This window comes from Pan paniscus, chromosome 3 (assembly GCF_029289425.2).
Source record: "Pan paniscus chromosome 3, NHGRI_mPanPan1-v2.0_pri, whole genome shotgun sequence".
In the NCBI taxonomy this organism is placed as follows: Eukaryota; Metazoa; Chordata; class Mammalia; order Primates; family Hominidae; genus Pan; species Pan paniscus.
In genome coordinates, this window is record NC_073252.2 from 140,115,382 (window position 1) to 140,134,304 (window position 18,923).

The 18,923-nt window shown below is 34.0% G+C and overlaps 1 protein-coding gene across 10 annotated transcripts in view; it reads right to left on the reverse strand.

Moving 5' to 3' along the window:
• The window catches only part of INPP4B (inositol polyphosphate-4-phosphatase type II B), an 813,511-nt gene that overhangs the window by 199,934 nt on the left and 594,654 nt on the right, over nt 1-18,923 (reverse strand). For all 10 annotated transcript variants that reach the window (XM_063603916.1, XM_055111865.2, XM_014344746.5 and 7 more), the window contains one exon: nt 14,899-15,046. In XM_063603916.1, the coding sequence (XP_063459986.1) occupies nt 14,899-15,046 (148 nt within the window). The remainder of the gene's footprint in view (nt 1-14,898; nt 15,047-18,923) is intronic.

An 18,923-nucleotide genomic window follows, 5' to 3' on the forward strand; every position in this document is an offset into this window, starting at 1 on the left:
AAATGCAAAAGAACTATCATAGTAGCTCTGATACATTGTTTTACCATGTATATGGTTCTTTACATAAATGTTAGGCATGGTTTCCACATTTTAAAGGCATATGAATCTGTGAACCACATTTTTTAAATCAATAGTTTATTTTAAACCTCGCAATAACCATGTGCATATAGTAGTTAGTCTCTTTTCTACAGCTGAGGAAACTGAAAATTAGAGCGGCTAGGTAAATTGGGCCATGTCATATAGCTATTAAGTGGCTTTGGGGAAGCTAGGTTTCAAACCCAGGGCTGTTCCACACATATGTGCATGCACACACACACACACACACACTATAGTCATAAGTGCTAGACTCTCTTGATCACTCAATTACTATAGTAGCTCTGCCAGACAAATGATAGTGGTATAACCAAAAAATAAAATAAATATCAGGAAATTGAGAGATTAAATAGTGTTCTATAAATTTCAACTATGTGCCAAGTAGTAGATATATATTTTGAGTGAGGTTTATATTTATTCTCATTCTGTACTTTTGTCATTTCCATACACTTTTCCCTCCTCCATTCACTTGAAATACAAAAATCTTGGCACAATTGAAAAAAATGTGCTTCTAAATGAGTTTTGCCTTATTCTTTCCTGTGGGGATATTTTAATATCCAAATAGAAGAATAAAACACGTATTTCTATCACCAGCTTGGTGACACTAAGTGCTCTACAGGACCTCTCATTAAGTGATACCAAGAATCCATAACAATGAACTTAATGACACACAGCATCTGCCCTCAATACTAGGAGTTGGTAGGGCAAACATACTTTACATGATGAATACCATACCACATGGTATTCTAATTGTGCATCAACATTGCATAAAGAAGAATGAACAGAAGAAATAATATTAATCAGGTGTGAGTCAATGGTAGAGCCCTGGTGTGATATCTTTAATGCATTTTTTTTGGATCCTTAGTTCTTTGTTCTTAGAGACAGCAAGAAAGAAAGAGAAACAGAGGAAGAGACAGAAAACTACAAACACATCTACGAAGTTTATTTGATATATATGAGAATAAACAGAGTAGCTGCTCCCTATTGCTTTTCCCACTAATCAATGTTTCTTTAAAGTCAGTAAAGATTTTCACTGTGCATTTGTTTTACCTAAGTATTCAAATGCCAACAGACATCCCAAAATGCACGTGCTTCAGCCATGCCAAAAAAAATCAAGACACAAGGCGAGGCTGGAGAAATAGCTAGATATAAAATCGTGCCTACCTTGTAGGCCAAGTGAAGGGGAACCCTTGTCTGATGATAAATGTATTTTGACAAAATACATAAATTAAATCTTAGAATGTCAAATCATGCTAAATGGAGAGTCTGGGTCACTATGTAATATAATCCTACTATGTTTTGCATAATGAAGATGTTTTTGATATAGAATTCACCTAAATAAATCTGAATTTAATTTGGAGTTTTTAATATATATTTTTAATATTTTTAAAAGGTATTCTTGAAGTGCTATCATTTTGAAATAAAATGAACCATTGTTTAAATTATAGTCACAAAATGTTTTAAGATATAGAATCAGAAAATAAAATATCTTCTGTCTCTCAGAATAGCTTTACTGCTTAGAAAACCAATTCTACATTATATGAAAACATTTAAGTTAACACAGAGAATGTGTCTCTTTAACATATTTCCTTGTGCAGCAACTAGGACTTCAAAGCTGGGATTTTAAAGACTCTTATCGGCCATCTTCTTCATATATAATAATATGAAATGATCAAAATATAGATTTAGGATATAGATACATACATAGATATATTTATCACTGTTCTAAAATATAGCTTTAAAATATAGAATACAGAATATCTGAAGTGTTTAGTGCTAAACAAAATGTATATGTTTATCACTGAAAAAATATTTTATCACCATGAATCTAGTATACATACAACATTTGCAAACCGCGATATCTAAGATAAGGTGTGTGTATTCTCTCAAAGAACTGGCCCATAAAATGTTATATTTAAAGTTTATATGTCCCAAACTTGGCTGTGTTTTTTATACTAAAGTGACAGTTAACATTAAGTGTCAACTTGATTGGATTGAAGGATGCAAAGTATTGTTTCTGGGTGTATCTGGGTGTTTCTGGCTGTTTCCAGAAGAGATAACATTTGAGTCTCTGGGCTGAGAGAGGAAGATCCACCCATAATGTGGGTGGGCACCATCCAATCGGCTGCCAAAGTAGCTGGAAAAAGCAGGCAGAAGAAGGTGGAAGAAGCTACTGAGTTTCTGAGTCTTCCAGCCTTCATCTTTCTTCCATGCTGGATGTTTCCTGCTCTCGAACATCAGACTTCAATTTATTTGGCTTTTGACTCTTGGACTTACACCAGTGGTCTGCCAGGGGCTCTCTGGCCTTTGGCCACAGGCTGAAGGCTGCACTATTATCTCCCCTACTTTTGAGGTTTTGGGGCTGGGACTGAGCCACTAAAGGCTTCCTTGCTCCTCAATTTGCAGACAGCCTATTGTGGGACTTCACTTGTGATCATGTGTGTCAATTCTCCTTAATAAACTCCATTTCATATATACATATTCCTATTAGTTCTGTCCCTCTAGAGAACCCTAATATACACACAAATATATATATATGTATAAGTATATATATAAATATATATATATATTATGCAATTTAAGAAAGGCTTTAAGTTCATTGTTTGGAATATTTGTATCCTTTCCTCTAAAGTCCTTGTATGATATGCTAGAAAGATCCTCCCACCTCACTTCCCATTTATTGAATTAATGATGAAAATTCTATATAGGAATGAAAGGGGGCAGGAGAAAAAGAGAAAAAAAATATGACATAGATCAAATTAATTTTCTCCTGGGAACTTTTATTGGTTATGAGGTTCATTTCCACTGAAATATTTCTAGGTGTTACTTTAAAACATTTTGTGCTCATGATAGGTTTTCTAACACTATTTTAGGCCTAGGAATTTATACTTTTTTGATAAAGCCAATATTTTGTGGCTACCACAGTCTCTCATCTGAACATATAAAGGTGCACATGATATAACAAAACATTTGTAGCTGTCATGGAGTTTAAGTTATACATGTCCCATCATTTTATCTAGTAACTAACATATTTCAATGTAGGCTGAGCACAGCAAACCTTTGAAATAGTAGAAAATTTGAAGAAAATACTCAACATAAACAAAATATATGGCAACATTAAAACATACTGTAAAAGTTTTACTGGTGGTAGTTTGGCAAGACCTACATAACTTGTCTGCACTCAACCCAAGCTTGAAGGACTATAAAGTTTGAAGCACTATGAATACAAACAAACACACTCACATATAAGTACACACACACACACAGACCTTAAATACACATAGGATCTCTATGCTGTTTTCAACATAGAGAAACTGTTGCTGTTGCTCTCTTCCTTGCACCCATAATTACTCCACAATAAACCAGCTGCCATTTCTCCCGTTTCTCAATTATGCTAGATCAAAGAGGTTGTTTTTTGATAGTTAGTCCCTTACACATCATGATTATGGAATAATTTATTAAACTTCTCAAAAAGAAGATGTTATATTCAGTGCTTTAGAGCTAATATTATTTGCCCACTCTTCCCTTCCTAAAAGATAATTCCAATATAATTCTTAAGAGGTTAAATATCAAAGCTGTCTCCAGAAAACTCCTACTGTAAATCTGCATTTTATAACATTTTCAATCAGATTTTGTGTGCCTGCAACATGAGTCATGAATTCTAACGAAAAGAGTAAAGTTGTAGACAGAAAAACCATTAGTAGATGGTTGCATTATTATAGGAAAGAAACGATGTAGTGTAATATGAGTATGGGGAACAGCAGATATAAAAATTAAATGGGCTTGGGATAAATTGTGGAATTAGAATTAGAAATTGATAAAGTAGAATGTGGTTACATGTAGTTAAATAAAAACAAAAGGACATGTTCTACACTCCTACACTGAACTGTTGGGTAGGCAGAGGGTAGTATTATGAACTGAGATAGGAACTAATTGAGGAAGAATGAATTTGAAAGGAAAGAGATAAGCTTTAGACACATTGAGTTGGAGCTAACTGCAAGATAAACAAACAAACATTCGGCAAGTGGTTGTGTAGTGGCATCTAGAGCACAGAATACAAGTGAGAGTTGGAGGATTTAGAAAACAACAGCATGTAGGTAATGATGAGCTCCATGGCAGTGGATGCAACTGATTACAAAGGGCAAATGGAGCGGGAGAGCTGGGATACTTAGAACCAAGCATGAAGAAACACCAGTCTGTAAGGGATGGATAGACACAGAAGGCATAGCAAGGGAGGTCATCTTACTACCAGGAGAATGCGCAGCCACAGCATCTGATGGAAGATTGTTTCCAAGAAGCAGTTGAATGCTGCTGGGATGCCAAAAATATGAGGGGTAAGGAGTGCACACTGGATTTAATAATAAAGCTGTCATTGCGTGATTTTTATCATATAGCCCTTTTAACTTCTGACAGTATAAGTAACAAAAAAAGAGATGAAGAAAGAACATTAAAAATATAATCGATAATTTTAAGTTAATGAAAGTTATTACAGCTTTTTACATCTCAGATATAGAATGCAATACATTTTCATGTATTCATGAAAAATTTGAAAAAATTAGGCCAGGCATGGTAACTCACACCTGTAATCCCAGCACTTTGGGAGGTCAAGGCAGGTAGATCACTTGAGGTCAGGAGTTTGAGACCAGCCTGGCCAACATGACGAAACCTTGTCTCTACTAAAACAAAAATTAGCTGGGCATGGTGGTGGGTACCTGTAATCCCAGCTACCTGGGAGGCTGAGGCAGGGGAATTGCTTGAACCCAGGAGGCAGAGGTTGCAGTGAGCCAAGATCACACCACTACACTCCAGCCTGGGCAACAGAGGGAGACTCTATCTAAAAAAAAATTAAACAGTATGTTTCAAGAAAAACTAAATAGAAAAACAGAATATACTTAAAAATTTTAAACCAAGGGTAAAAGCAAAATTTCTAACATCTTCAAAAAGAAAATTTTCTGAATAACATTTGGTCAAGGATGGAATAAAACTAAAATTAAAGACTTTCAAAAATACTAAAAATGGAAGCATGCACGTCAAGGTTTGTGTATGTGATCTAAGATCTGCTCATCATAAATTTTTTTTTATCACATAGTTTTTAAACAGTTTCTTCATTTAAACAGACAGAATAGAAATATAAGCAGCATGCAGTCCATGCAGGAAGTCTGTATTTTAAAAAAGATTAAAGATAATGAAGATAAAAAGAAAAAATTAAGACAACAGGAAATGTGGAATTGATAAATCCATAAGAATTTTTTTAAAAGATCAATACAAATCAATTACTTTTTTAAAAAAATGCAAAATCTATAGGAACAAAACTATAAAAGCACATTGTATGTAGAAAAGAAGTCTTGAGCAGACCATATACTTAAATGTAAAAAATGAATATCCAAAGCTATCAGTTCTTTTAAAAGTACTTTTGTTGCTGTTGTCACTGTTTAATTTTCTTAATTACTTTGGTGAAGATAGTGAGGAGACATAAAAAGTTGGCAGTATTATAAGGAGGTGAGAAAGAAATGAAAATGCACTAAATGACATCTACTTTTACAACATGCTAACTAATAAATTCCAAATAACTAACATGTTTACTGTTTAATATTGAACTGATCACAGAATAAAGTTAAACTTTCTAAGTACAATAGAAAAAATACACATGTAATTTTATAATAAAAATAAAATTTAAATATACAATTAGAGATAATATTTGAAAAATATATATCATGAAATATATACTGAATATATACTAAATATACAAGTAGCTCTTGTAAATCAAAAGGAAAAATAGGAATATCCCAGTTTCCACATAAGCATTTATGTGTATTTGTGTGGATATTTGTAATAAATATATAGATAAATGTTCAACCACACAGGTAATCAAAAACTATAATTTTAAAAAGTAATAAGAGTTTAAGTTTTGCCTATGTAATTGATGGAAGTAAAATTGATGCAAACTTTTTAGAGGCAAGCTGAAATATAAAACCAAGGCCCTAAAATACATACACACTTTGTCTCAGTAATTTCACTTATTGTATTTAAACCTAGAGAATACTGAAGATGTACATGAATATGTATTTATGAGGTTTTCTACATTTAAATTATTTATATAATATGTTTAATATATATTGATGTATAATATAAATTTAAGCAACAATTTATATTTCCCTTATGGAGCAGTTCTATGACAGAACATCATATAACCATTACAAATCATATTGTAGGGAACCATTTGTGAAGGATGTCAGAATATACGTGATACACAGGGAAAAATAAAGTTATAAAATGAAGCATAGTGTGATTTTCAATAAAGTATTTAGATTCCTATATAGAATATACAGCACTATTAATACATGAAGTATATAAGGCTTTGACAATGGTGCCTTATTCAAGATGATAGATAAGCCATTTGTGGTACTGATAGTGGAAGGTGGTAGGTAGATGAATACCGCCCTGCTTCCCACATGGCCGGTGAATGGTGTATAAGAAATCTAAAAGATTATACACATCCCATTGAGGGCTTATGGAAGTCCTGAAAATGCCAGTGTTTTGATAGAGGCATATGATCAGGACCAAGCAACTCTCAAGTGCAGGCACCTCAAGATCAGATGCAAGGAAGTACCAATAGAGATGCCAGAATATCACTCAAAAGCCAGATGAAGCTAATGCATCTCCATGATTATCAGTCATCCCATAATAGAAACCCCTAGGCATCCAAAGGATACTACAAGGAATCAAGAATCCCTTTGTTACTGATGCTATGAAGACATAGTAAGCCGACCTCATTTACGTGTATATTTTTTGGGGGATAGGGAAGAAGGAAAGTAAAATTCTAAATTACTGCTAATTTTTCTAAAAAGATAGAGTCATCCAAACTTTTTAAACCAAGCCTGAGGGGAAGCTAAATTTTGAATAGACTTTGATATTTAGATGGGAAGTAAGCTATTTAAACTAGAAGAAACCAAGGTACCACTAACTGGCAAGTCTAAATAGCCTAGGCTACTTGTAAGGGTTCGTGTATTCATTTTATTTTTCTGTGAAACAAATTACTACTCTAAATCCATCACCAAGAAATAACCATTGTTCATATGTTAGTATACTTCCTTCTAGTCTTTTTAATGTATTAAATTAAAATATTTTTAACTGATTAGTAGCCTACAGTTTTATTTAACATTATACAAAGAATCACAGATGTATGCCTAATATAACTCAGATGTGCAGGAAAAATTAAGGATGATAAGAGAGAGTGATGGTCACAGGAAACAAACCTCTCTCTACCACAGCAAGGCTCATGAAGATGACAGTAGACATAGAAAATAAAAACAAGGCCGGGAGCGGTGGCTCACATCTGTAATCCCAGCACTTTGGGAGGCTGAGGCAGGTGGATCACCTGAGGTGGGGAGTTCGAGAACAGCCTGACCAACATGGAGAAACTCCATCTCCACTAAAAATACAAAATTATCTGCGCATGGTGGCGCTTGCCTGTAATTCCAGCTACTTGGAGATTGAGGTAGGAGAAACACTTGAACCCAGGAGGCGAGGTTTTGGTGAGCCGAGACCACACCATTGCACTCCAGCCTGGGCAACAGTAGTGAAAATCCACCTCAAAAAAAAAAAAAAAAGAAAGAAATAAAAAAAAAGAAAAGAAAAGAAAAACAAAATTGCCTTCCTTGGTGTGCATTTGAAGTGATTTTATCTTTTATCTTTTATAAATTTTCTATATTTTTACTATTTCACATAGTGAGCATGTATTATTTTCATGGCAAAAACTCAATATACATTTTATATATCTGTAACTGTGGCTGCAGGAGCAAAGAATCAGAAAATTACTAAGCCCCCATATGAGCCTTTCTTCACAGCAGTAAACAACTTGAGAGATATCTAACATTTCCTCCTTGGGAATTTTTTTGGAACTAAACCATAATATTAAAAAAGTATAGTGTTATGAGAACACTTCACTGCCAATTCAAAAACTGCTATGTTTCAAACTTGAATTCAGAAGGTGTTAATGCTTAAGCCAATCGAAGGGAGCCCCCAAAGGATTTAAAGTCTATCACAACCCTGAGACTTTGTGTATGTACCATCTCAAATTTAATAAAAACAGTTCATGTTGAGTCCAAATGTCACACTAACTGTGAGACTAAGAGACTAATAGCAAGTGTGTTTTTAGATGGCAGCTGCAGGCAAGACAGACACTATGTGCAAGTGATGCAAAAGCAGTTGCTGCGCCGTTATGTCCCTGCCAACATTTCCACTCAATGTCAGGATTGGCTGCAAAGAATAACTTCCTCCATTCTCCTCAATTTTACAAATGTGTATGCTTTACACAAATAAGCAAACAATGCACATATACGTGATTTCTGCAAACAAGACTCACACGGACTTATGCTTTCAGGTATACACCAACTTTAGATGTGTGAAAGTTAATAATATACTTTAATGTTATGAGTGGGATTTCATTCTCGCTGATTTAAAAAAATTATGAAACCACTAATAATACCTTGTTTGTAATATATAGTTTGACTATATATTTAGACGTTTCTATATAACATTTTCTTAATTCTATTCCTTTGCCATTTTCCTTCACAAGTAAATCCACAGTAAAAATTCAAGAAATCTTTATCTGTGAGGTGAAATAATTGATATCAATCATAGCAGCCTTTTAAATTCTCCCTTTTCCACTCCCTTGGAAAAGTAGAGACCGTTATGTAAGAAAATATTCAAATAATTGTCTAAACACTTCTATAGAGAGATGGCAACACACCAACTCACAATTGTTTATTCATCAGCTTATACATAAATGTTTCAAATCGGGATTTAAAAAAGAGGTAAAGGGTCAAGTTATTATAAAAAAAAGTGTAGGATTTTAAAAATCCTGACTTCATAGAAGTCAAGGATTGACTATGGTTACAAATTCATCATCTTGGTAATTAAAAAGACAGGCCTGCTTTTGTCAATAAAGTTTTATTGAAACAGCTACAATTAATCATGCAAATATTGTCGATGAGTGCTGTTGTATTACAATGGCAGAGCTAAGCAGTAAGGACAGAGATCACATGCCTTGCAAAGACAAAAATATTTACTATCTTGCCCTTTAAGAAAAAGTTTTTGCTTACCCCTCATGTAGGGCATGAATGAGTTCATATTGTATTTACTAATTTTTTGTTAAAAATCATATATTTTACATATATATTTATTGTGTTTTACTGTGCTTGGCTTTATTGCTCTTCACAGATACTGTGTTTTTTTGTTTGTTTTTACAAATTGAAGATTGGTGGCAATCCTTCGTGAAGGTCTACCAGCTCCATTTTTCCAACAGCATGTGCTTACTTCCTGTCTCTGTGTCACATTTTAGAACTGTTGCAATGTTTTCAATGTTTTCACTAGTATATCAGTCATGGCGACCTGTGATCAGTGATCTTTGATATTACTATTGTAATTATTTTGGAGTGCCATGAACCACACCTAAAAGACGGTGAACTTAGTCAATAAATGTTGTGTGTTCAGACTGTTCCAACTGATCAGACATTCCACCATCTCCCTCCCTCTTCACCTTGGGCCTCACTATTCCATGAAACACAAAAATATAAAAGTTAGGCCAATCTATAACCCTACAATGGCCCACATGTCTCTCACTTTAAATCAAAAGCTAGAAATGATTAAAGTGAGGAAGGCATGTCAAAAGTCAAGAAAGGCTGAAAGTTAGGCCTCTTGCGCAAAACAGCCAAGTTGTGAATGCAAAGAAAAAGTTTTTGAAGGAAATTAAAATTGCTACCCAGTGAATACACAAATAATAAGAAAGCAAAACAGCTTTATTGCTGATGTGGAGAAAGTTTTGAGTTTTCTGGATAGAAGATCAAACCAGCCACAACATTCCCTTAAGCCAAATTCTAATCCAGAGCAAAGTCCTAACTCTCTTCAATTCTATAAAGGCTGAGAGAGGTGAGTAAGCCAAAGAAGAAAATTTGAAGCTGACAGACATTGGTTCATGAAGTTTAAGGAAAGAAGCCCTCCTCATAACATAAAAGTACAAGGTGAAGCAGCAAGCGCTGATGGAGGATCTGCAGCAAGTTATCCAGAAGATCTAGCTAAGATCATTGATGACAGTGGCTATCATTGATGAATGTGGTCTGAAACTGAGTGCACAATATCTCTCAGGTATGCATGTGTGTGTCTGTATATGTGTGTGTGTGTGTATGTGTATTCCCACAGGTCCTATACAGAACAATATATGAAAGGGACTTAGACACAGTTCGTATCTGCTACTCATTGGTTTACTGCTCTTCACCAAAAAAGTCACAATTTAGATAATATTTATGTTAAAATTTCAGAAAATAGTTATTTTGTGTCTTTAGCAATGTAAATGACTGTAACATAAAGTTTCTCAGGCACTACTTCTGTCTTTATGGAGAAAAAAACAAGCAAAATTTTTGCTTAGTGGTTCTTCCAGTTTGGATTTCCAAGCATATAAATGAATGGTTTGCACTCTTTGCAACTATTGAAACATAATGGTACTAAAGCACCTGTCATTTTCATTAAACAAGGTAAGAGTCTATCTGAACTGTGAGACTGGGAGGGAAGTTGGTACAAATAAAACACTTTCTGGGATCTGAGTAGAGATAGTGGAAGAGCAGCTGAGAAAAAAACTTCAGAGCAAACCTTTGCCCTGGAGATTACACCAAGAAGAATGCTTCAGGTTCTTTTACAGGACAATTTCCCATTCTTAACATGCCTAATTTAATTCTTATATTATAGTATATTAATTTTATATCATAATATAATTTAATTTTTATATTATATTACAAATGTAATTCTTAAACTATTTTCTCAGTTGGATAGGATATATCTTCAAGTAGGATTTTCAAGAATGTTTGGTGTGTAATGGTTTCTGAGCTCTTGCATATGTAAGTACATCGGCTTCATCCATAAAAAATTTATAACCTAACCCTATATAATAATGTAAAGCCACTGCCTTTTTCTCTCAGAAATCAGTAGATACTGTTCCATTGGGTTCTACAGGGAAGTATAATGGTAGCCTGATTTTAGCATGTAAAAGAAAAAACAAAACTGTAGACTCAGTAATCTTTTTAATGCTTTTTATCAAGGTTTTGCACTAACTGTTCTTCCCCCAAGAACACTTAAAATTATTTAGCAATGTCCAGCTCTTTGTCCTGCACATCTAACATCTTTTCTCTCATCCATTTGAACTTTTTTACACCCTTCTTTAGCATTTAGGAAGAGCGTATCGTGTTTGTCTTCCACATTACAGACATGATTTCTTAGTGTTAAATCTTTTTCTGCTGGCTCTGTGGATTTAATGTGGCCACTGCATTTTAAAATTTCATTATTTAGTGCATTACGCTTTTCTTCATGACCTTTTTTCTTTAGATGGTTCTCTTTGTATAGATTTCTTATTCTGTTTTACAATAACTGTATCTTCTTACACTCTACTGAGACAGCTGGCCAATTTTCCTACAAGCTTTTCCCATTTCCCCTTTGAGTCTCCAGGATGAATTTTAAAAATCTCCTTTTTGTTATAAAATGTTAAACATTAATTGTTGAATTTTTAAATAAATTCTAATGATAGATTTATACAGAAAACGTATTGGAGAAAGCCAAAACTATACAGCCTGGTCATCATAGACCCTGGTGAATTTTTGGAATCTATCAGGCTTTTATATCTTTTGTTTTTGTAGAATTAAAATGTAATTTTCTTCTTTGAACAATTCCAGTTTCTAATTTTATCTCTGGCAATGGAACTTCATATTGGGAGGCAGTGTTTATTTGTCTTTCCCAAAAGTGCCCACCAGCCCCTTCCATGTGTTAGCAAATGTTTTGCTGGGAAGCATATGGAAACAACAAAAGAGATACAGAGAAAGCCATAAAGAGAAGAGGGTAGGTGGATAATACTTTGATGTGTTAAAATAACAACAACAGTAATGACAGTGGCTATGCCTACAAAAATTCAACAGTTTATTAGTTTCTTTCTCCCAAATCCCTACTCATTCTTTCTCCCTTGATTTGCTATCAATGAATGGAGACAGAGGAGTATTAGTGAAAATAGAGGTGGACTTTGAAGATAGCACCGTGAAGGACTCAAAAGTAGCAGACAAGCAGTAGAAAGACAGCGGCTCATCCTTTAAGAGGTTTCTAAACTGAAGACCCAAGATAGGGGCACAAGACGGAGTCTTTATCTTTACTCTTTCGTTTCCTAGCTTGTTGAATTTTTAAATGAAGTGGTGTTAATGATCCATCAACTAAGATTTTCAACCCAAAAATATTAGGCTAAAATTAGTTATTATGTTAAATACTATATATAGTATAATAATATATTATGTTAATGAATATATATTGATGAATTTCAGTGTTTTATGACATGTCATTATTTATTTATTTTTTTGAGACGGAGTCTCGCTCTGTCGCCGAGGCTGGAGTGCAGTGGCGTGATCTCACCTCACTGCAAGCTCCGCCTCCCAGGTTCACACCATTCTTCCACCTCAGCCTCCCGAGTAGCTGGGACTACAGTCACCCACCACCATGCCTGGATAATTTTGTTTTTGTATTTTTAGTACAGATGAAGTTTCACTGTGTTAGCCAGGATGGTCTCGATCTCCTGACCTTGTGATCCACCTGCCTTGGCCTCCCAAAGTGCTGGGATTACAGGCGTGAGCCACCGCGCCCGGCCAACATGTCATTATTTTATATTGTCTATGTCTTCACAGACATTTTATTTCATTTATCTTATTTTTTATTGCTATATCATAGTTGTATATATTTTGGGGGTACATGTGATATTTTGATACTTGTATATGATGTGTAAGTCACAGTAACTGGGATATTCATCACCTCAAAAATTCATCTTTTCTTTGTGTGGTGAACATCACAATTCTTCTAAGTATTTGGAATTATAGAATAAATCATTGTTAACTGTAATTAGAAATCTAGTTTTGGTTACGCTAGATATAGCTATTCTGGAGCCATTTAAAGGGTAAGACCTAGTCCTAAATTATTAAGTCTGCTTCATCTGGCAACTCCTCTTCTGTGTTTCTCAGGTCCTGCCTGGAATCTCATGCTTGTCTACTGAGAGTCTTTCCTTATTCTACATAACTCCTGTGAGGACTAGCTACTGTCTTCAACCCTTCAGGATAAAACGGTGATCATTACATGGCTCTAGTAAGAGTGGTTCTTGGTGTCCACTGGTCTAGAAAGCAACCATGTTGAGCATAATGACTCTTATATGACTTCCAAAATCCAAATTCCTTGTGCTTCTACTGTAATACATAAGCTTGCTTTATCCTTCCAGGTAATGTGTTTCGTCTATTGCCTACATTACCGTGTCTATTGCCTAATAGTATTAGGTAGGGATAATGTTGAAAACCCACTTCAGGATAACTTGGCTTCTTAACTTCTTCTTGCAGTTGGCTCTTACGTAGTGTGCTTAGATTCCTGAACATGTCATAGCTTCTCTTTGCCTGAGTCCATACATGTTGTCTGATTTCTCTGGCTTTATTATCCTCACTCTGCTACTCTCAAATATTCACCTTTCTGTCTCATTTTTAGTCTTTATTTCCCTAGATGCAGATCATATTTTAATAATCCAGTTTCCTGTCTAATTTCCCTGAAATTGGGGTTCTGTTTTCATATTTCTGCAGTCATGCCTCCTCTAACCAATTTTGTTAATAGTTGCCAATTTTACCTGCCCTGTCTATGGTGTCCTCACTGGCTTAGGTCAATATGGAATCCCTACGGGCTTCAGAGTTGACCAAAAGAGTAAAATACTATTAAATAACTATGTGTACTAATGTGAGCATAAGGCAGGAACCCAATTGCTAGAAATTTCACACTCTGCTGTAGATTTCAGCAATTAAAAAGTGTTAATGCTTTAAAAGTTGCTAATTTAATGAGATTTAGAACCTTAACAGTATTTTATATAAGGTAGCATTCAGCATTTTTAATGTTATTACAGGTTTGTTTAAAAGGCAGAGAAACAAATTGATTAGTCATGGTCCAGAGATACTCTTATCAACCAATCAGCTTTGAAATCCTTCTACCTTATTATAGCAACTGATTTAATTTTGTTGTACAATACTGTCCATTAGCATGGCATGTTTTATTCAGTCATCTCCAGTAGTTTTTAGACTAATAAATTTCTGAAAGTCTCGCTACAAATGAGAAGTCCAAAGGAGAGTCAAATAGGAATTACTTCCAGAAACAGCAACCATAAGCAGTTGAGGAAAAGACACAAGAATTATTACAAGATCAAAGCTCAAATTATTGGCCAGATACCAAGGTATCCACAGAAATATAGCTCAAACCACAGATGAAAGTAATATATGTAATGTTAAATTTTCTAGTAGCCATATTTTAAAAGTTTAAATAAAAAAGCAGGTGAGGTTAACTTTAATAATATATTTTATATAACCCCAATATATCCAAGTTAACATTTTGTTATTAAATCATCTGCAAGCGTGGCTAAGAATTAAAGACCTGGTGTGTATCTTACACTGATAGAACATTTCATTTTGGACTAGTCATATCTCAAGTAATCAATAGTTACATGGGACTAGTGGCCACCATAGGGGACAGTTCAGGTCTAGATTTCTATGTTATCATTATGCCTTTAGAAAAAATGTTCTAGAGAAAAAATAATAATTGATAAGTATGTGAGGTAAGGCAAATGTTAACTGGCTCGGTTTAGCTATTTCACAATGCATACATATTTCAAAATGTTGCACAGATTATATATAATTTGTCAATTAAAAATTTTTAAATGGTATAAAATAATTAATATGAGAGACAATAGTTATTTTCTCTTACCTGCACAAATCTTCTTTAATGTGAAGGGAAATCAATTCCTTAGGAATATGAAAGGAAAGAATGCTCTCTGACATCTGCTCTCGAATTCGCATCCACTTATTGTCAGATGTGGGAAATCTATATAATTTACATACTGGGTTCTTTAACACTGGAAAAAAAAAAGAAAAAATAATAGTTAAATTCTAAGCAAATGCATATCAGGTGAAGCTCAATTAATAAAACCATTAATCAAGGTAGCATTTTTATTATTCATTTGATCCAAAATGTCTTTTTTTAAATCAAAATCCATTAGTGTATCCGAATTTCTAAGAATTTTATTTTGATTAGTGTATCTGAATTTCTAAGAATTTTATTTTGACATCTTATTTTTTTCAGTGGCTTCTGAGACATATAATCTTTGTTAAATTAAAAAAAATTATACATCAAACTCCAAATCATAAATGTGGCTACTGTGGCTTTCTAGTTTACTACCTATTGATTCTTCTCTTCTTCTAAAGTTTTATAAAGTGTATGTGTCTACAAACATACATTAAAGCATAAGTATGTACACATAATATACACTTTGAACAAATATATTTCTGAATTTCTTCTGATCACTTTTAGTCAACTTTACCTATTTACATAGCAGGTCACAAACTGATATATTATTTTAGGAGTTACAAAAGGTCTTACTAAATGTTATTTCTTACGTGTCAGAAAGGTTCACTCTTTTGTCTTAAAATCTGTTAAAATTCAAATACCAAGCATACTTTAGTGCCAATGAGTCAATAACACACTTTTCTGAAACCATGTATTATCAGAAGCAAGGCAGAGAGACTGTGAAGAAACTGTATTTAGGATGGAGGGGAAAGGAACAAGGTCATGGAACCACAATTTTAAAAAACTTCAGAAAAAGCGTATAGGATTAGATATTATGATAACATTTGATACTTATTAGTGAAGCCAGTACTCATACCACACTTTCAAGTCATCAGGGGAGAATTTCATTTCCATTGCTCTTCAGCAATGAATGCCTATGTCACACTTACACACCAAAGCTTAGTGGGCAACAAAATATCAAGTCAGTCACCAGTCAAGAATCTATGATTAGCTGGCTTCAGTTTACAATAAAGCTAATTAAAAACATTAGTTGATATTGAAGCAGAAGGCTGTAAATAATACTGAACATGGTATGTTGGCTAGATCTTCTCAATGTACAGGGAAAAATTCTTTTCAAAATTTTAGGGTCTGTAAGAACACCATATTTCATTCACTACTTGGGTAAAAATATATCTTTTTGAACACTGAAATGAGGATCTATTCATCCTTTCCTCTGCAATCATCCATTCTCAAAGGTACACTAGGGACATTATCATTATCAAAATTGGTACCATAATGGAAATTTTGATTTCGAACATCCCATTCTTCAACCACCAGATTCAAAACTTCTAGTACATGTACATGCCTCCTGCCAAGAATTAGAGTGCTTACTTTTCAACAGCACCAACAGAAGCCAGAAGAAACTACACTATTTCTAGCATGTTGAGAGAAAATACTGCATTTTAAAATCTAGAGCTGTATGCTCCCAAAGATTATCTTTTGAATATAAGCACAATATTTAAATTTTGTCAATTTGGTTGTATATAGAATATATATTTAGAGTTCATTATCTTTACTTTCTTTTGCCTGAAATATAAGAACTTACAGCTGATCAATAAAAGAAAATAAAAAGTTTGTCATTTGTAAAGTGACAGTGTTTCAAAGATATAAGAATTTGATTACTGCTTCTATTATAGTATCTCTGGAATAGGAAGAGAAAAAATATGTACTAAATTTATTATGGTGTCCATATACCAAATATGAGATCTCATGAATTCCCAATATATCTAACATGGTTAGGAATAAGCATGCATTATTTTATGGTAAGACAAACTTCAGTCCTTAAAATGGCCAAATTGTTTCTTATTTAGCAACATATATAAATATTTAGTTACTTAGTTTATCTAGAGTCAGTATAAGTGCTATTTTTCAACCTCTTTTTTTTCATGATCACACAGAACTTTTGTATCTCCTAAAGCAAGGTTAAAAATCCTTGGATTTTGCTTGCCTTTTATACATCAATAATAATTTTTTAGAAAAACTGTATTTTTAATTATGTCACAAAATATAAAAGTCTTCCTTTGTTGATCTCAAAACAAATCCTTCTAATTTTTAGTTTATTGTTTTCTTTTTTTTTTTTTTTTTTTTGAGACAGGGTCTCATTCTGTCACCAAGGCTGGAGCTTAATAGTGTGATCTCAGTGATCTTCCTGTCTCATCCTCCCAAGTAGCCGGGACTACAGGAGCATGCCAGTTTTTTTTTTTTTCTTTTTCTTTTTTTTTTTTGTAAAGACAGGGTTTCACCACTGTTACCCAGGCTGGTCTTAAACTCCAAACTCCTGGGCTCAAGCTATCCGCCCATTTCTGTCTCTCAAAATGCTGAGATTACAGGTGCAAGCCACCACGCCTGGCCTTATTGTTTCCATTCTAATATTCTTCAATGCACTCTGAATATAAACCTTTGTTGAAATAGATTAAACAGAAATCAAGGGTGGTTTGATTAATGAACTCCAGAACTCTCCTGTAACTACCAGGTACACATCATCCAAGGACTCTCTAGGAATGCTGCTATTTATAAAGAAAATACTTGTAACAATTTAAAAACCACGCAATTTAATCATACAAAAAATTGCCAGTGATGTTGCCTATTTAACTTTTATGTTATGTGTTCTGATCTTTTGAGACTCATACTCCAAACATTAGTACTAAATTGCGTATCTTTATCATTATCTCAATGTAGATATAATGGAATTTACTTTGCAACCCAGTTTGACCCAGCAGTGTTGCTTATTAAACACCTATCATGTCTGATGCAAGAATACCTCCTATGTATCATAAAATACAGTATAACAGAGTATTATTTTTTAAATAAAGAAATTGGGTCTGAACTTTAAATACCATGCAAATTTGTTGCACTGGTTACAAAAAGAGCAAATAAAATGTTCTCAACTCAAAATTCTTGATGGTCTGATGGTGGGGAGGTTTTGTTATCACACATAAAAGAAAGGCATGGTACTCATGTATCGAATATTGAACAATGCGCCACAAAAGATGAATGTTTTGTCAACTTTTAAAAAAAAGATTCTTCTCTATAGCATACACGCTCTGCTCACACACACTCCAGCTGTGGAAATAAGCAAATAACTGTGTGAATGACTTTCATCTCTGGCTCTCCACTGGTGGCAAGTATTTATTCATGCAGGAGATGGCTTGCTATCCATACAATAGGCTTATCTCAATAACTATGTAATACTTATTATAAGTTCTTTTTAAAGAGAGCCCTGTGTGTATTCTCATCTTCATTTTTTTACTGCTTTTGCCATACAATTGCTAAAAATATCATGTGACCGATTATATCAAAAAAATGTAGTTGAGATATTTTGGACCATATCATTGTATTGTGATGACAATGTGAGTAAAGTTCTAAACTAGTCCAGATCTTGATTGACACATTCCCCTTGAGGTCCACCCCTTGAGATGAACACATAGAAGGAAAGTAAATGGCAGATTTTTCTTTCCTTTGAAATTGCAGCACAACTCAAATTTCTATATTGTTTCTCCCAGATTGTAATAGGGACATTTAACAAGGTAGCATGTCACCTGCTTTTTCATGGGATTCAGTAATTGTGAAAGCCAAACTGCTGCAGTTCTAAATTATCCAAAGTAAGGATGCCAAGGAAATGTTCAACAAAGCCAACACAGATAGAAAAGACTGTTGCTCAAGTAACCTTGGGGCAGAAAAGATAAATCAAAGAGATATCATAGGGATGGCCTTCTCTTTGCTGTTTCTGTAAACAAAGGTATGCTAGGAATATCAGTGGGTTGACTGGACAAGAAATTTTGGAAATACAGATTCAGGGTCCAGGGGATAATCAAAAAGCTCAAACATTTATTTCACCAGGTTATCGTTTATGTTTCTCCAGAGGAAGCTAATCTGTGATTATCTTC